Below are 18027 nucleotides of genomic sequence, written 5' to 3' on the forward strand. Positions count from 1 at the left end.
AAGTTCTTCTATCCTGCAAATTCATTTGGCGCTGCAGCTGTTCACACTTCAAAATACCTGAACTCCACAAAAATCGAATCCTTCCGTCCTCAAGTGCATAAAAAGGCTGGGAAAAGAGACAGGATTACTGCCTATAAGCCTTCCATCTGGAAATTATATAATGGTTTACACCCAAGCCAATTAAAAAGGCCAACAAAGCTGTTGTTTTGAACATGCTCCCAGGCATTAACTTTGGGAACTAAACAAGTTCAGCAGGGGGGAAGTGTGGGAGTTTTTAGGGACTTGATCTTTAAAGGTATGTTTAAATCAGGCCACATGCACAAACACACACACACACACACACACACACACACACACACACACACACACACACACACACAAAGAGTTGCATGACACTGTGTAACTATCAACAGGAATGCATTAGTGCAAGCCGCTCAATAGGGGCTCAATTAAAGAAATGCAGCCTTACATGTATTGACGTGCTCAAAGGGCACTGCTATTTATAGAACACACAAGTGTTTGTGTGTGTGCGTGTGTGTGTGTGTAAGGGGTGGGGATGCATTCCTGAAGAGATGCTGAGTGGGCAAGTGAGCGATTAAGAGCGAGGCAGGCAATCTGGGAGTGTTTTCCCTGAGCAACACTCTTTTTTAAAAATGTTTGCTTAATCCAGATAAACATTCACAGGTGGAGAAGCTGCATCATGTGGTGAGGAACAAACTCACACGATTACAATGAAGATTAATACGTCTATGACCCCGATAAGTGTTTGGAGATTAATGCTGATATCAGATATTATCACCAGTGTGCTTGGTAATATACAGTTAAATACTAAATACTGAAGGAGCTCTCAAACTTGTCTGAGTATGCGATGAAAGTATTTGACAAATTTTTTAATTGGGTAAAAGTGCAATGAAAACAGACAACAATATAAATAGATCCAGGACTTTATTGTTCCCGCTTGAAAATGCCTCTGCATTCATTTTTATAGGGCTGGGAAACAAAAATAAAGATAAAAAAAAATCCTATCAGTTGATATCAATAATCATCACGGTAAATATGTACATTATTAATTATTTTAAGTTAAAAGACTGATCTTTGCTCCTGAGCAGAGAATGAACAACAAAAAAATGTTTCACAAATCTAAGGTAGGTCAACAATGTGTCATATCTCCTCACTATATTGATATATATTGCACTTTTGTCACATTGATATTCATGAAAATGATATTGCAACAATTACTGCTATAGGTTATTGCCCGGTCCTCGTTATTTATAATATATATTACTATTGTCAATAAATGTTAACATACCACAGTACTGCATTTAAAAGTTTTCGTTTTCAATTGATTCAGATTGAATTAGCCTCAGTTGATAATTTGATATTCGTACAGAATAGTAGCTCCAAGTACCAAAACATATAAGCACAAAGTGGACAGAAGTATCCAGATAAGACGCAGACCCATGATGCGGTGTTATATAATATTATACCGCTGGTGGAAGTGGAACAGCAAATTGTGTTAGATGGTTTCACACAGACAGGAAAAAGCTATTACAGTTATCTTAAATGGATGGAGACTCAATCATGGTGCTGCCTGCCGGTGAAAGACTTCATCCTTGCAGCTGTCATACAGTACGACATGTGGAAATAACCTAAAGGAAGAAATTAAAACAGCTGCTTGTAGCTGTAACTTCATTAAAGTAACTGTTGAAAGAAAGTGAACGTGCAGAGTCGCCTGGTTTCACACTTTCAAACTAAATTTGCCACTGTTGTTTCAAGATAGTAATAAATACTTTGTGAAGCCAAGTCTTCAAGAGCAGAACGCGAGTCAGCCACCAGGGGGAGAGCACAAGCTGCAAAAACATGCCAGTGAGATTCATGATGCCCGTCAGCTTTTCAATTGGTTCCACTCATGTTAAAGTCCATTAAAGCGTAATAAAAGATCCCAGATAAATAAATGATCTGAGCATATATTCACAGAGTGTTGAAAACTGCACTTCCTGCCCTGCAGTACCAGGGAGTTGGGACCTGGCTTCTCAACCAATTAGAAGCCTGGATCGGGGGCCTGCACTCAGCCTCTTCCTCTGTTTGCTGCAGCATGTGAACGTTCCTGTGACTGTGTTGACTGTGCATCAGATGTATTACTTGAGTAAATTATTGATATTTGTTAAGTTGTTGCTGTTTTTTATTTCTTTATCTATTCTTTTTTGATTAGTGCTTTCACTTGTCTTTAAGCCATTTAAATCACCTAGAACAATTAACTACTTGTAGGAAACCTTTGGAAAGATTATTGGAAAATAAATCAAACTGTTTAATCTCTGTTTTCTGGTCCTGATGCAGAAGTTCTTTGATTTTCTAGACTGAAGTACATGCATGGGGGCAGCTCAGTGTTTATTGCCCTGTCATCTCACAGCACGGACCTCAGCTCCAGGTGTCCTGTTGCTGGAACCTCGAAATTGCTCATTCTGTATACGTCTGTTTCTCTGTGTTGATTTGCCCAATGATTGCAGCATCAGGCTGCAGCAGCCGCCTCTGACCCTGACCAAGAACAAAAAAAAAAACACTGACAGATGAATGTCTCTGCATTCTCCAAGAAGCAGAATCTGACCGTGAGCATTAAGGCTGCCATCTCCTCCCGTTTCTCCGACCCTTGTCATCCACTATCAATTCGTCTAGCTCCGTTTTCTACTACCTGTCATTTAATTTCATCTTACCTCAGCACAAAATAAGAGCAATTCCTTAAAAAAAATATTCATTTTCATTTTCAGGGGTTTAGCAGAGGTCGCAGGGAGTGAATGCATCGTGTTCTACGACTTCACATGACCCGGCTTGAAAAGCATATTAAACTGTGCGCTAGTCACTCTGTTTCAGAGGTTCAGCATTCTCTGCTGTCTGCACAAAATCCTTTTTTGGGTCAGTTTTCTGCAGATGAAAGCAACGTGCACAATGGTTTTTATGACAATGAGCACCACCGAGGAGAAAGACGGCTCCTCTGAAATCACTGGTTAGTATGAATTCTCACACATTCATGCTTTGCAGAGAGCCTCAATTATTTGCGTTGGCTGAAACGTTTGCAAAATCAAAAGCTTTGAAACCCCCCAAAAAATAGTTGAATTAAAGGTTTAGTTGTGTCATGATCCCCTCAAGCTGAAATCTGACAGATTGGCTGCTGCCTTGGATTGTTAACACGCAGCATACAGTTTCTTTGAAACAGACATGATCTCAATATTTAAACTGCTGCAGACACGTGACCCATATGAATCCTGAAATAGGCGATAAACTCCTGTTTGCTTGTTTTTTTTTTTTACAGCTAAGTTGGATCAGAGCTACGTGTACGTGCTTGTACACTCAAAGAGACGAATGTGTGAAGAGAACTGAGGCAGGCAGATTCACGGTGAACTCTCTGTAACCTCCCAGCCCTTTGCAAGTCGCTTCTGTGCGGCAGCTCCCACCCATTGATATCAGCACTTCTTGCCTTGAATAATTCATCAGAAAAAACTCACGGTGCTACCTGTATCTCTGCAGATACTGTACTGTACACTGGCATTTGATGATAATGATGAGGACCAGCGGGGGTTGCAAAACAGCACATCCAACATTTACTGCGGTGATTAATAATAAAGGATACACAAACTCTCGGTGATGCTCTTTGGCAGCTGAACTGCTACTTGTGTAAACCTTTATTACCTTTATTTATTACTTCATTGAAGGTCTTTGTCAGTGCTGTGTTGAAAAGAGAAGCTGTACATCTAAAAACAAATTACGCAGCAGCATCACTTGTATTGATGCATATGATTCCTATCTGGTGTATATTTATGATAATGTAGGGTTTTAATGTGTTGCATATTAGAAAAGGCTCAAAGGAGGCAGAGCGTCTGAAATGTGTTTCCCTCCATTATCAGTTTTGGCTCGTTCGCAGTCAGATGGTCGTAAGATAACGTTGAGCATCAAACAATGTTTTTTAGCAGACCGCATCCAGATGAGAAACTGTAACATCTTCCCTTAACATCAATGCCACCATCACCCCTCCTCCCCATCTCCACCCAGCTATGAGCATGTTTTTAACCAGTGTTTCTTCCTGCCCACAACATGCTTTGGAGATCTGGTTCCCCCTGGGATGAAGAACTGATCTTTCATGGACATGGGAGAGAAATATCAAAGAGCATATCTGAATGTGAAAGCCAGAGAGATGTGAAAAACCGCCGGCTTTGTGTGAGCCAAAACGTGAACATGAATATGAACATAATGGACCTGCGAGTGGCGCCCCGGTGCCTCAGAGCAGGGGACGTGGTTTCAGATAGTGGCAGAAGCAATTAAAGCAAAGTGGCTGATGAGTTTCCTTGTTATCGTTTCTCCGTTGTTCAGATGCAGAAATACTGGTGAAGGCCTCATGTAGAGACGAGATGTTCCGAAAAGACCAAATGTGCTCGATTAATTGCTCAAAACTCCAAATAGAAGCAACATAATCATATAACGGCTTCTGAAAAGCTGCTCATTAAAGACACAGAAAAACAAACTTGCACCAGTCCTGTTAGAATCTTATTTCTTGCCTGGGATTAGAGTTTCACCTAAACAGCTGATCGACAAGTGGAACCTCAGACCACTACTATCCCTTGTGTGTCACTTTACATGCAACATGAAGCTGATAATATGGTTAAAAGCTTTGCGCATTTCTACATTTTCACACAGAAAAGTTTTTCTCGTGATTAGTTAACGGGGATTTCAGTGGGATTTCTTGGAGAATTGTAAAACGAGCAGTTCAGGGAACCAGAAAGTCGCTAAAATATACATCAAGGTGAATGGATTTGAAGTTTTGATCCCTGCATCGCTGCATTTGCTGTTTTAAAACTGACACAAAAAAAGGATTGTGTCAGTTCGGGATGTTTAGTTATTTTTTCTTGACAGACGGATGTCCATGTAAAACTTTTAAAACTTTTTTTATGAAGAAGAATAAAGAGAATCCTTCCACCAACGTTTGTGGTAAAGTCCAAACCAATACAAAAATGGATTGGGGTGAAAACATAACTTCTTTTGGCAGAGGTAATGATGCAATTAAAAGCTTTTGATCATCACAAAATAGACCTTTCAATGTATAATCTATTCACCAGGTTGTTTCCAAAGATCAAGAACATTCTATGCGTATCATATTCGTACACATGTCATAGAAATTATACTTAAAATAACCATTTTCCAACCAATTCTGAAAATCAAACAACTTTGACTTTTATTCAATCCACGTAAGGACATCAGAGATGCATTTGGAAACAAACAAGAACATGGTATTACTCCACTGCAGTTAAGATTAGATGTTTTTTTTTCAACTGTCAGCTGGTTCATAAATCTTTCTCCTCCACGTGAGATAAGGCCTGAACTTACTCCTCAGACTGTGGTGACTCGCATGACCAGCTCTCGTGTGCTATTGCTGGGTTGGTCGCGGGCCTCCGGCTGCCTCAGGTGGCTGAGGAGGTGGAGGATGTTGTAGGGACAGTGTTGGTCTGGCACTGCGCTGCCACTGGTGGGGTCCACGTGTGCTCCCAGTCCTCCCGCGCTCGTCACCACGGTTGAAGAGGTGGACCCGGCGGCCGTGGAGGCGACCACCATGAGCGAGGAGTTGGAAGTGGACACTCCGAGCCCAGTCTGAAAGCCCTGACTGGGCTGGGACACAGTCCTGTTTAGGGTCGTGTTCTTCAGGTCACCGCTGTCCATGGACTTATCGTAGTTCAGGACTTTCCACTGCTGGTTCACAGCCTGCCAGCGGTGGAAGATACGAAACACAGATGGTCCCTCGTGGACTATTAGTGCTGTGGAGCAGAGCATCAAAATGACAATGTCACTGTCTGGCAGCAGTGTTAATGACACCACAAAGCAAACTACACCTCCGCATGGTAGATTCTCTGTACTAAAGCCTGCAGAAAGTATCAGCCGAGGTAGAAGCAGAACAAAACAACTCATCTTTAAAGTGTTGCACCATAACCCCGAGATAAGATCTTCACTTCTTACAAAACCTGTAGACACGGCACAAATTATGACACAGATACTCTCCACTTCTGGATTTAGGTTAGCAAGAGTGATGCATCTGTTCTCTGGGGGCTGTTCGATAACATCTTATCACGGTTCAAAATTACTTATTGATTTGTTCATTGAACTGAGCACATGAAAAATTGAAATCAATCTGTGACAGTAAATGCTTGGAACCGGCGATTTTACTGCTTTTTTTCATGTTGCAGTCATGTAGAGGGAAATAAAGAATGTAGAGTTTGTATTGTAATATATAATCAGTTATTTCACATTCTTAAGCAGCATATAAACATTTAACAATGTTTATTGATGGATCTGTCAAATCCTTACAAATAATAACAACACACGCAGTTGAAATTATATAAATAATGTCTTCATAAGAGAAGTTATACTTTTTAAAACCACTGTACATTGACAAATGTTTTTATTTATCTGCTTACAACTACTTTATAATTAATTTATTATATGTTTACATAATTAAATACTAGGAGTGGTTAAAATATATTTTTTCCACTGTATAAAGAGGTAGTATTCATTTTACAGCCAACAAATTATAAATGATAATGTACTTAATTTGAGTTATAGCTTAATTTGTCCTCTGACATAAGAGTTTACATATTGCAACAACTACAGTGACATCAGTCTGCCACATATGGACACGGATTACATCATATCCTGCAGAGTTTATTGATAAAATCCCACTTCTTCTCCTCCGTTTTTCTTCCACTCCAACTTTGTGGATAAGTGAACGTCAGGTCTTACAATCTGCCAGGTGACAAGTTAATCTCTGTACAGTGCAGAGTTAATGTCTCCACAGTCAACCCTTCGTCATCAAACCGGAGAGGATCAATCTCCTCTTCCTCTCATCCCGCTCTCTGCTACAGAGGCAGTTAAAAACATTTTGATGCGACATGCCATCACACAGTCGTCCGAATCACGAAGAGGCCCTCGGGCTCCAGAGGACGACGAGTGGATGCTACAAGTTTTAATTTGGATACACAAGCAAATTCAGAGGATAATTAAAAATGCTTCAATGCATCTTTGATTATTTCTGGACACGTTGGTCATCAGTGTTTGCGTCAGAGTTTGACACAAACAACTTTTATTATAAAGTGAAATGTATTTTAATGCGCACAGTGAAAAAACATTTCAGTTGCTGCAAAAACTGTTTTTAACATTTAGCATTTGAGTTTAATTATATAAGTTTCTTCATTAACTTAAATATAGCAACTGTTTTGTAATTATATCAAGACTGATCAAACAATCATCCAGGCAATATTAATAATGGACCAAAACACTCAATATTGATTTTAGGTTGTTGGCTATGTTTTATAGATGAATTATTAAATGTCGATAGAGTGAAAACGGTTCATGGCGTCCTCGGTAATTTGTGCACAGCCAGCGGGTATAATTATTGACTTTATTTAGGTTTGATTTTCGAAATAGCTTGAATAATGTGAGTGAACTGGACACACTTAACATTACTGTAATAAACCAGTGTTGAATGTAGCACCTCACCGATGCACACGACATCCATGAAGCCGTACATGCCGTAGCAGATCTGAAAGAGCAGGTCCTGTCGCTGCCAGCGGGCCGACGGGCTGAAAGACGACCACACCAGCCAGGAGATACTGGCCATCAGGAACAGGGAGCCCAAGATGGCTGCTGCTATCTGCACTTTCTCAATCACTGTCAGGGAGATGGCCTGCCACTGCAACAAGACAAAGACCACAGTGCTGCTTAGCTGACTCTTATTTCACTTTTAACTTGGGAAATCATTGCTGGAAAGATGCATAAAGATAGAGATGCATGCCAAAACAATTAAAACATAAGAGTTCTGTAATAGAGATCGGAGGGAAAAACAATATTTGAATTCCTCAGGAGCAAAATCGGAGCTGCAGTAAGCATTTTCTGAAAATGGTCTTTTTACGGTTTCATTGCAACCTAATATATGTATGTAAACTAAAAGCATATCCACATGAGTCCCACATGAGCTGGGGCTAAGAGCTGTCTCCCCCTTTCTCCATATAACACAACAGTTCTCCTGACGACCTCAAAAAACACACATTTCAGTTCTCAGTGTTTTTAATCTCACAGTTAACTTCCACTGTCTGCTGGTTTCAAGCACAGACCGTAATAATGGATGATGTATCTCCACTTCCTCCCACTATGCAGAAATGAAGCCAATATATCCTGAATACGAACGCAGCCATCTTGTGGTGCCAGAGTTTTTCGCAGTAGCGTTTGGGGGATGGAGCAGCAGTAGCAAGTTTCAATCGACCAATCCACAGTAAGTCTCAACTTTCAATCATGACGTTTTTATAGCATCAAATAACCAATTAAAACCAAATTTACCCGGAAAAGGAGCATTTAAACACACATCAGTGTGATAAGAACTACCTAAGAAAACTTTTGGGCGCTGACCTGTCATCCATCTTTATTTACAGTCTATGATTTCAGTTATAATCACATTTCATTTCACTCTTTTCCATTTACATTCCCTCGGAGCTTTTCTTTTGGCACACGTCTCACCTGCAGTGGATTCTTGGTGCTGATGGCGATGACCTGATATTTGTAGTAGCAGAGCTCACAGGCCCAGGAGCCTCTCTCACTGATCCACTTGATGAGGCAGGGCTGGTGGGTGCAGCGTACTGACCCACAGCACCGACATGGGCTCAGGAGCTCCCCCTGCAGGAGAGACCAAGAGCCAGTGAGTCCTAGTGAGCCCCAGACAAGCGTTAGAAACTATTTAATTCATTGAAATGTGGAAATATTTTAAGCTCTTTTTGATTTTTTTTTTTTTTTTACTGTCAGGAGATATCTTGCACAACAATCTGTGCTGCCGGTGGTGAAACAGGAATGTACCTAACAACCTGAACTGAGCTGTGATGAAAAGAAAAATACAGCCTGGGTTACATTTTTAGCAGCAGTACAGACAATTCAATGAAAGAAAGAGAGAAAAAATACTGTAATGATCAGCGTCATAACACTGGAGCCTATCAGAGCAGGAAGAAATATCTTCCTTTAGTAATCACAGACTGATAATCATTAGTTTTCTTATTTTATTAACCCACTCTAATATGTGCAATACTGCAGGTTACGCTATACACATCGCAGTTCTTGCAGTTGTTTGTGCTGGAATACAGATTTTCCAGACAAACAAGTCTTTCCTTTCCTCTCTGCCTGCACCTGATCTAAAGAGAAAATATAAAACTCTGCCTCTGCCTAGATGTCCTATATTTCTCTAGTGTTCATATATATAAATTTTAAACAAGATCCAACATTTCGTGCAGGTTTTACAGAAGATATGGTTGCTGAACTGTTTATTTTATAATGTCACAAACTGTCAGTGAGTCGTGGTGTTATGATGACTGAGGGCATTTCAAGTGCCCTCTGTCCTCCTGCTGAAGAGCTTGGAATGCTTGATTTCACTTGTGAACTCTTGTGAATATTTATCATTTTTGCAGTTATCAATGCTGTCAGGTAACAGTGCTGAGGTGTAGTAGCCTTATTTTAACTTGACCAGTGTTTCAACTTAGACAATGATGTTTGACAGAGGTCCAGAGGTTTTTTTTCAGCCTAAAAGATTCTGGGGCTCCATTTTAACGATCTAAGTGCATGGTGTAAAGTGCATTTAGGGGCCAAATCAACTTTTGTCAGTTTAACTGCAGAAAAAAAGTTTGTTGCAGTCAAATTATTCAAAAGGATTGTACTTACAGTTCCCTTATAATCATGGGTGTGTACTGGGTGTAACATGCAATAAACCAATCAGAGTGCAATCTCCCATTCCCTTTAAAAGCCCTGTGCACTTGCACCTTGGCAGATTGCTGTTAGAAGGGCAGATGTGCCAGGTAGTGAGAGAACGCTTCTCTGCAGAGGGAACGCTTTCACTTCACCCACGTCCAAACCATCTGTGTGTGAAACCAGCAGCTGTTGTGCACCTGCCCATAATGCTGCCTTAAAATAACAGTGAAATTCTGCAGCACCGACTTCAGACCAGGTATTTATTTGTCAAAAGAAATATCACTTTCCTCAAGATAGAACTGTGCCTGTTCACACTGCATTTTAAGCACAACCGCTCAAATGGACACCAGTTTACACAACATGGGCGCTGGACCAGAAAATGACAACTGTGTCGATCTGAAACTAACAGGGGCCCAAAAAAAAACACATCAGCTAAAGAGAAAACCTGAAATTCAGAAAATGACGCATCATAAGATTTTTACTTTACAGCAATTTGTATTCAGGCATATTCTTTACCCATCATTATTGTCAAGCTGCATTCAGTCTGAGGAGCACATGGGGGATCTATAATCTCTCAGCATGGGCTCCAAGCTTATTAAAATACAGTTTTGTCATAATGAATATAAAAAATGACATATGTCATAATATACAGGCTTAGTTGCCACCATTTTTAGGTCCTGACCTTCAGTTTAAGAACCTTGGATCAATAGAATCTAAAATTCAAAACAGGACCTTCTTGTTCAGATGATTTAATCTTAATGGGCCTGAACAAAAAACATGTAGTGAATGGAAAAATAAATTAGCCATCTGCTGCAAGAAATCTCTCCGCCTCAAGCTGTGGCGTTCAACCTGAGGTATTATTAATTTAGTATTCAGTATTCGCTCTTGCTCGATACCAAGAACATGGCACGGAGATTATAGGAAAAATTTCGTGAGATTCCAAATTATTTCTTTTGTGGCGTCATTGTGCTGACAGACGGAGCAGTACCGAGGCCGAGGAGAAGGGAGGGAAAAGAGGGGAGATAGAGGGAGGAGAAAAAGGCCCCTCTACAGATGGCCGGGGTGGGAGTGTATTGGCAGGAGCACCAGAACACTTCTGCCGTGTCCAGTGGGACTCAGACTGCTCACTGTGACCGGCCCGATCACAGCCAAGAGCTGACACCCAGATCACTCCAGTACAACTGAGGCTGGAGAGGAAGCAAGAAAAAACGATTACAAACGTGGCATTGCAGCCCACGCGTACAGCAAGTGGCAAATAAATGTCCTTTTGTTGATCAAACAGTTATGATTATTGGAAAACAAAAACACACACAATACATGTATTGAAAAGATGACAAATCTGATCGCTTTGGTCGTGCAATTATCCTAAAAACACCCCAGTGCACCCAATCTTCTCCGTGTAAAATTGGATCCACTTTCAATGCATATAATGACACGATGCTAAATTAGAAATGGCCATTCACCATTCTTAAGGGTCTGGAATCGATGCAAGTGAACTCCATTAACTCCAGGCGAAGGGAAATCGTGGTATAATAATCTCGCTCCCACAGAAACTGAATGAAAGCGATTTTTACGACAGCCAATGACATTCAGGCCACGAGCATTTCTTTAATAAGACGCTGCAACACTGCAGTCATCTGAGAAACAGCTTCACATATGCATTTTAACTATATTCAACAAGTTAGAGGGAAAGACGTCTCATCACTGGGAAATGGGGGTCATATAATTTCAAATTTATTTACCTATAATGACTGCACATAAAACATATGCTGGGGCACCTTCCTTATTGCTTATTTTACGGGAACCATTAGGCAAAAAGCGACAGTTAATGGACCCTATAAAGAAACTGAATAAACCAGGTCTTCTAATTTGAATTTAGGAACTCGAAGCTCCTGTTTATAGACTTCAGCATTGCCAAAAAATGTCGTGTGTTTATATCTCATTCCTGACAACTGGCAGAGGAGCCATCCTACATATGATGGAACACAGAGAGCATAGTGCGTGGGGACATATAGAAAAAAAACACGATGCTAACTTGACCCCTGGAGGCTTCTCATTGTGCTGCAGACAAACACACTGTGCAAGTGCATTATCCGTGTTATGATTTAGAAGGGGAAGCTGACTTTATTCTCTCAGTAGCAGGGACTCCCATATTCTCGTCATGCAGCTGAAGTGAAGACAGTGCAGTTGCAGCATTAGCCCCAAAGGCCACTTCAATGTAATAGCGCATGACACTTCAGAGAGAGATCCCTCACACGCAGACCTATTCCAGCATTTTTCTTCATATAATGCTTTTTAAATGTCCCTTTTATAAGTTTGTGCACAACGTGACTATTTTCTGAAAAAATTCTATAATATGAAAATACAACAATGCAGAGAAGTTGCTCATTCATCAAGTGTGAAGGTCGAGATTTGTCTGAAAGCACAGGCTCTAATAAAGCCAATGCTCCATGTGGGCGAGCCACAGTCCTCTACAAAGCTTGTCGCTGACCTTTAGTTAAACTGAACTGATAATTCAATCGAAACATGTTTCAAATATAGCTGTAAATTCAGAAAATAAAAACCTGATGAATAGAGGTATTTATGTTACAGACACAAATTTATGTTCCTTTGTCTGATATTGGCTCAGCTGCTCATTTTTTCTTTTTACCTCACATTATGTATATATGTCTGGGGAAGTGGTCTGGTTTTAAGTGTTGGTAAAGGAAAATTATCTATCTATCTATTTCAATTGAATAGAATAGAATAGAACATTTATATACTGTATATTGAGAGACTTACTTAATTCTTATCCTTTCCATACTGACCATGGAGAAATACATTTTTTTGTGATTCTACTGTAAGAGATTGAGAGAAGAATCAGTTCTTGATTTGTGCAATCAAAAGTATTATTCAAAGTTACCATCTAATTATGGACTTGCGAAGAAAGGATAATAAAATGTTCCCTTAAAAGACTGTTCATTTGGAAGATATCCAGTTGATTTGATTAACAGGAGGCTGAATGGGTGGCTTCATGTCATAAGGAGAAGAGGAATGGGATAGAAAGAGATACAGAGACCAATAAGTCATTAAATATACATTTAAAGATAAAAAAAAATATCATATTGAGGATAGATAAAGATGTGAACTTGAAAAAGAACCATGTCATACTAAATCACAGTAAAATACATTTTCAAATTGTTGACTCTGTCAGGCCCCTTTTTTTGTGACATACTTAAAGAAAGCTGTCTCTCGACTTGAGTATCTGAGCCTTGAGGGTGGAAGTGTTTTGAAGGTGGATTGTCAGATCAGATACTGGCTACCTTAGTCCATGTGACATCCTAACGGCTACGGGGGAATAGAGGACAACTAATGTCACCCACTGCCTGTATCACACTGTGACACACCGACAGTCCACTCATTCCTCTTTTCAAATGGACCCTCATTCTCCTTGTACCCATTTACACCTCAGCAGATCCATATCTGGATTTCGCCCAAACCAACAGCAGAGGCGACTGGGAAAAAGGAAGGCCCGGTGATAGATAAGAACTTGCATAATGATAGGATGGCATAAAATCAAAAGGTTATTGACCGGCTGCAGTGTCTTGAGCAAGCATTGACGACATGAGCTGGAAGAGAGCATGGGAAATACGTAAAAATCTGAAATCTGTAGTTTTGTATGCATTGCTGAATGTGCTGACTATCTGTTGAGTTTTTTAATAAAAAGAAAAGAAAAGCAAGGATGAGGCCTTGTCTTCTAATCTCATAGGTAGACCCATGTCAGAAATAATTACAAAGTCTGAGCTCAGAGGTGGATTGATGCACAGAATCACTGTTGGAGTAATTAGTTGATGAAACACAGGGAGATTAATGCAATGACCATGAAATCATACACTAAACCTGCTGCTCAGGTAAAGGAAAGTCCAGAGTGAGAACAGACTGCTGGATACAAAGTTATGTTCTACACCTCAGTTGCTTCACATTCTTTAATAACCTCCCGTCCTCCATTACATTTGGTGAGGTGTGACATATTTGTCAATGTGGTTTCAAAGGCTCTGTCAAACAGTGTAACTAATGTCAGCAAATTGTTAAGCGCCTGCTCCTCTGTTATAATTTAATATTATTAAGTGCGTCATCTTCTCTCACAGTTTCCCTCGGCTGATTGATGTAGTGTGACATTATCATCAATACGGCCCAAAGGGTGAAGGTACACAGGGAGATTAACTAGAAGGCTCTTCCCTTCTGTTCCGTGCACATCATTTCTTTTCTGCTGTTTCCAGGTGGTGCATGTGAGCGGCAGCGTGAAACATATTGGTTGATTTTTATTTTTATTTTGCTTGCAATGATTCAATAAGGATTCCCAGTGTTTGGCTATAATGAGTTGTTACTTCTTCGCTGTGTATCCTCCACACTTGTCACATGGAGACAAGGTCTTTCATGATCCTCCCACTGCTATAGCTATGGCTGTCTGTTCAGGGCATGAAGGGGGAGGAGAGCAGGATGCAGTGGGATCCCTGCTCAGAGGGTTCTCCAGCTGTGTGGCTGCATTAACAAGACACAGGGAGTGGATGCTCTCACCGGAAAAGAGGTAAATACTCATAACAGAAAGCCTGCAAAGAACAGATGCTAAACCAGGAAGGATCTTCAGTAGACTAGTTGTACAAGTGTGCAAAGGCAACTGGACCTGCTTGTGTTTCTTGAACACATTTCACCTCTCATTCAAACGGCTTCTTCTGTTCTGGAATACTGGAAAGTCCAGTTGCCTGCTTACACTTGTGCAACTTCTGACGAATCATGACCAATTTGACTGAGGATCCTCACAGGAAAGATGATTCTTGATCTGAATGTGCAACATTTCCTTCACCTGGGTCTTATAATCTATGACTTCGTCGGTGCAAATAGTTGGAACAGTATATTTAGATAAGGCTATATCAATATTTTTTTACTTTAAGAGGAACTCCATAGGAGAGCGATCGATGAGAACATGAAAACTACAGCTTTTTTTAACAGAAGGAACCTTTTTCTTTGACTTACATGCTCTGGTCCCTGGAAGCAGATCCTGCACACAGGCGTCCTGAAGCCACTCTCCGTGTAGCTGGTGAGGGAGAACCTCTCCTCCAGCTTGCCTTTCGAGCAGTCGTCGGAGGAGCTGCTGCAGCCGCGCAGAGCCGCCGACAGCTCCGCGGCATCCACCCAGCCAGCTCGCTCTCCGCCCGGTGGCCCCGCGGCCCCCGGCGCAGCAGTGGGCAAAGGAGTCCGGTCCCCTGCTTGCTGGTGGCTCCCTGTTATCGTGTTGTTGTTGTCGGGGACGGCGACGCCTGTCTCATGGCTTTCCGTGGTTTGGCCGCTCATCGGGGTCAGGGGAGGTAGCGGTGTCGGTGGCGCCGGGGGCCCGAGCAGGAGCACCCTCAGGTCACCGAGCAGGACGCAGCAGCGGCTCTTCAGCATGCCCTGGCTGCGCAGCATCAGGCTGGCTCCCTGGCCACAATCTCACGGCACCGTGCAAAGGTGCTGGAAGAAAACACCAAGCACCGTATGTGTCCCCGTCATGAGCAAACACTTCTTCATATGTTGTGAGATGGGATGGTGGGGGCAGGAGGGGAAGTCTTTTCCAGCGTTTGTTGGGGTTTTAAATCACCCTTTTAAGTTTTCTTATCTTCTGACTTTTATTGTCTTCCCACGAGGATGTAAATCCAAAGGGCAAATAAATCCCATGGATGCAAACAAGTGTCTGAAGCCATTAAGTTGAATAGACGCTACAAGAGGAAAGTGGAAATGTTAGATTGATAGGAATATGCATTCAAGTAATAAGGCTACGGCCCGTTCACTCAGTGTCCACTGTCATTTCATGGCCTCAAAAGGGAGGCTGCTCTGTGCAACATAAACTATCCAGACAAGCTGCTCCCTCCACATTCACTCAGACAACCAAGAATCACATTTGCCTAGAGCGGTACAGTCGATTTCAAATAGACTACCAAACAAAATGTCAGCGACCCGCTCTTAAAATTCAAATCCAACAACAGCGCATTTTAAAAACCACCAGAGATTACTCTCGACGTCTTGTGAGGATTTCCCAGTAAATCAAATCAATCGATGGCCATGTTAGGCGGAGAGATCTGTCTTACCTGGCGAGCTACACCGTTTTCAACCCGACTCACTGTTTTCTCCCCCTCCTTTTCCTTTCACGGGTATCCAGCCAGACTGCAGGTCGCTGGCAAGTCTGTGTGAAGCTTACATCCCCTCAATTATGGAATCGCCCATGTGCCAGGGACGAGCTGATGGGGTTTTTACATCTCTCGGTTAAAATCCCCCAACGCGATTGTCGGACTGTCCTGCTCCGGGTGAAAGCCTCCGTAGCCCCGCATCCTCCTGCGATCATTGGCTGCTGGCTCGGTGCTGCAGCTTCAGCACCATGATTCCTGGGACAGCTCCCAGACGCCACACGTCACCAGCGCACGGTGATGCAAGCAGCCAGCTCATTACTAAAACTGTGCACTGACACACACACACACACACACACGCACGGGGATTAATTACTTGTTGTAAGTCACACACCTATTATTATAGTTGATTATTGTTGTGTTAAAGAATTCATGTTTTTTTTTTTATCCAAAGGAGATGTTTGCTATTTTCCATCATGCAGGCTGCAGATTAATTAAGCAGTTGCCATCAATTATCAATAATTAAACAATTCAATTATCAGGGAACACAAAGAAAACACAAATTATTCATAACAGCTTATAGCTTGAAAGTTGCTGAAACCCTTAAAATTCATCATACTCTCCAAAAGCACCACATTTCTTCAGTGTAAAAAAGAAACCCAGTGATCAAACCCAGTGATGGAAGAAGTACAGCCCTCTTTGCCTGCAGCAAACGTATAGCAAGTCTTCTAACAGTTTTACTTCCACTTTTGATTGATCTGTTATCAGTTTCCAGCATGATCGATTTGGTCTCTAAATGTCAGAGCCTGGCGAGAATGCCCTTCACAACTTCCCAAAACCCAGGTTGGCTTATTCAAAGTGTTTGTTTTGAAGCTCAGTTCACCAAAAGGAAAGACCATGAAAGCCAGCAAATAGTCACACTTGAGATGCAGAGAGTTTCTTGTAGTTTCACATAAAACATAACAAAGGATTAAATGGTATTTTAACTTGTTTTCTATTATTCGTCTCATTTTAGCCACATAATGAGCAACACTACAATGATCAAATAAAACATGTATGGCTGGCTAGTGGCTGGACTGTATCACTGAGCAGAAACATGTTCCCTTTTTTTGTCAGAATGTATATAAGACGGTGGTCAGGCTATAGTGCCCACGGGCTGTGCATTTAATGGATTGCTAGCAGCGAACTGACAGATTAAACTTGTAGCTCTCACTCCTGCGGGTTTTCTATTCTGGCAGATAATTGCCAGTGATTGCTTACTTGGTCCCAGTAGTAAAGTAGTGCCTGATTAAATAGCTATTGAAAAAGATATAGCTGCAATTTGCAGGTTGAAACCTTTTTGTTCAACAGGAGAGAAGCAGCTATAGGTGCCTGATATTGTGGCCATGAGCAGCAAATGAGTGCAGTCATTTTTAGCTAACTCTGTTTAAAGAAGTAGTGAGACCAGGCACATACATACATAGAACTACAGCAATAACAAATGATACCATGCTGAGTGTGACGCTGTTGGATGAGGCTCTCGAGAAAACTGGATTAACACAGGCCAAGTAATCAGCCCCTACAGGCAGGCACATTTTAAACAGGCAGCACCGAATATCACAGAAGAAGACAAATTATAATAAGCCTGGCACAGACTAAATAGGGTGTATCCTTTCAGGGTTTGAAGCCTAATAATCAAAGCAAGAAAGCTCCTCATTTTGGGCTACATAAATACATCAAACACAAACTAGAACACTTGAGTGTTGAAAGAAGTATTCATAACCATTACCTAAGTTAAATATCAATACCATAAGGTAAGAATACTCCATTGTAAGTAAAAGTCCTTGAATCTAAAACCTAAATGTACTCACAGTATCAGTACTCCCTTTCTTTGCATTAACATTATGCGTATATATCTTAATGTTAGTTTGATAATACTGATGCATCAATCTGTAAGTCGCAATTTATTGGCTGATATAGAGCTAATTTATTATTTAAAGAAGTAACCATATTCTAGTTAATGATCAATATGTTAAATTAGTACGTAATTTGCAAGGTAACTATTAACTGGTTGTTGTATGTAAAAATATGCAAATATGACGTGTTTGTTTATTTTGTTAATTAAAAAGAGAGAAAACACAGCCCCGGC

General features: G+C 41.1%; 1 protein-coding gene across 1 annotated transcript; it reads right to left on the reverse strand.

The window, feature by feature from the left end:
• Positions 1-5195: 5195 nt before the first annotated feature.
• On the reverse strand, positions 5196-16220 carry marchf4 (membrane associated ring-CH-type finger 4). The gene is made up of 5 exons (XM_035173788.2): positions 15864-16220; positions 14773-15494; positions 8548-8703; positions 7534-7726; positions 5196-5798 (listed from the first exon to the last, which is right to left on the reverse strand). The coding sequence occupies exons 2-5, from the start codon at positions 15202-15204 to the stop codon at positions 5377-5379; spliced, it is 1203 nt and encodes a 400-aa protein (XP_035029679.2). The 5' UTR covers positions 15205-15494; positions 15864-16220; the 3' UTR covers positions 5196-5376.
• Positions 16221-18027: the final 1807 nt, after the last annotated feature.

This window comes from Hippoglossus stenolepis, chromosome 13, assembly GCF_022539355.2.
Source record: "Hippoglossus stenolepis isolate QCI-W04-F060 chromosome 13, HSTE1.2, whole genome shotgun sequence".
NCBI classification, from domain to species: Eukaryota; Metazoa; Chordata; class Actinopteri; order Pleuronectiformes; family Pleuronectidae; genus Hippoglossus; species Hippoglossus stenolepis.

What these genes read in the sequence shown, in the direction of transcription:
- marchf4 (XM_035173788.2), bottom strand. Translation starts at nt 15,204, where the DNA reads ATGCTGCGCAGCCAGGGCATGCTGAAGAGCCGCTGCTGCGTCCTGCTC. An exon ending in GCTTCCAGGGACCAGAGCAT is followed by an intron (nt 8,704 to 14,772) that starts GTAAGTCAAAGA and finishes TCTCTCCTGCAG; the next exon opens with GGGGAGCTCCTGAGCCCATG. An exon ending in CATGGATGTCGTGTGCATCG is followed by an intron (nt 5,799 to 7,533) that starts GTGAGGTGCTAC and finishes TCTGCTCCACAG; the next exon opens with CACTAATAGTCCACGAGGGA.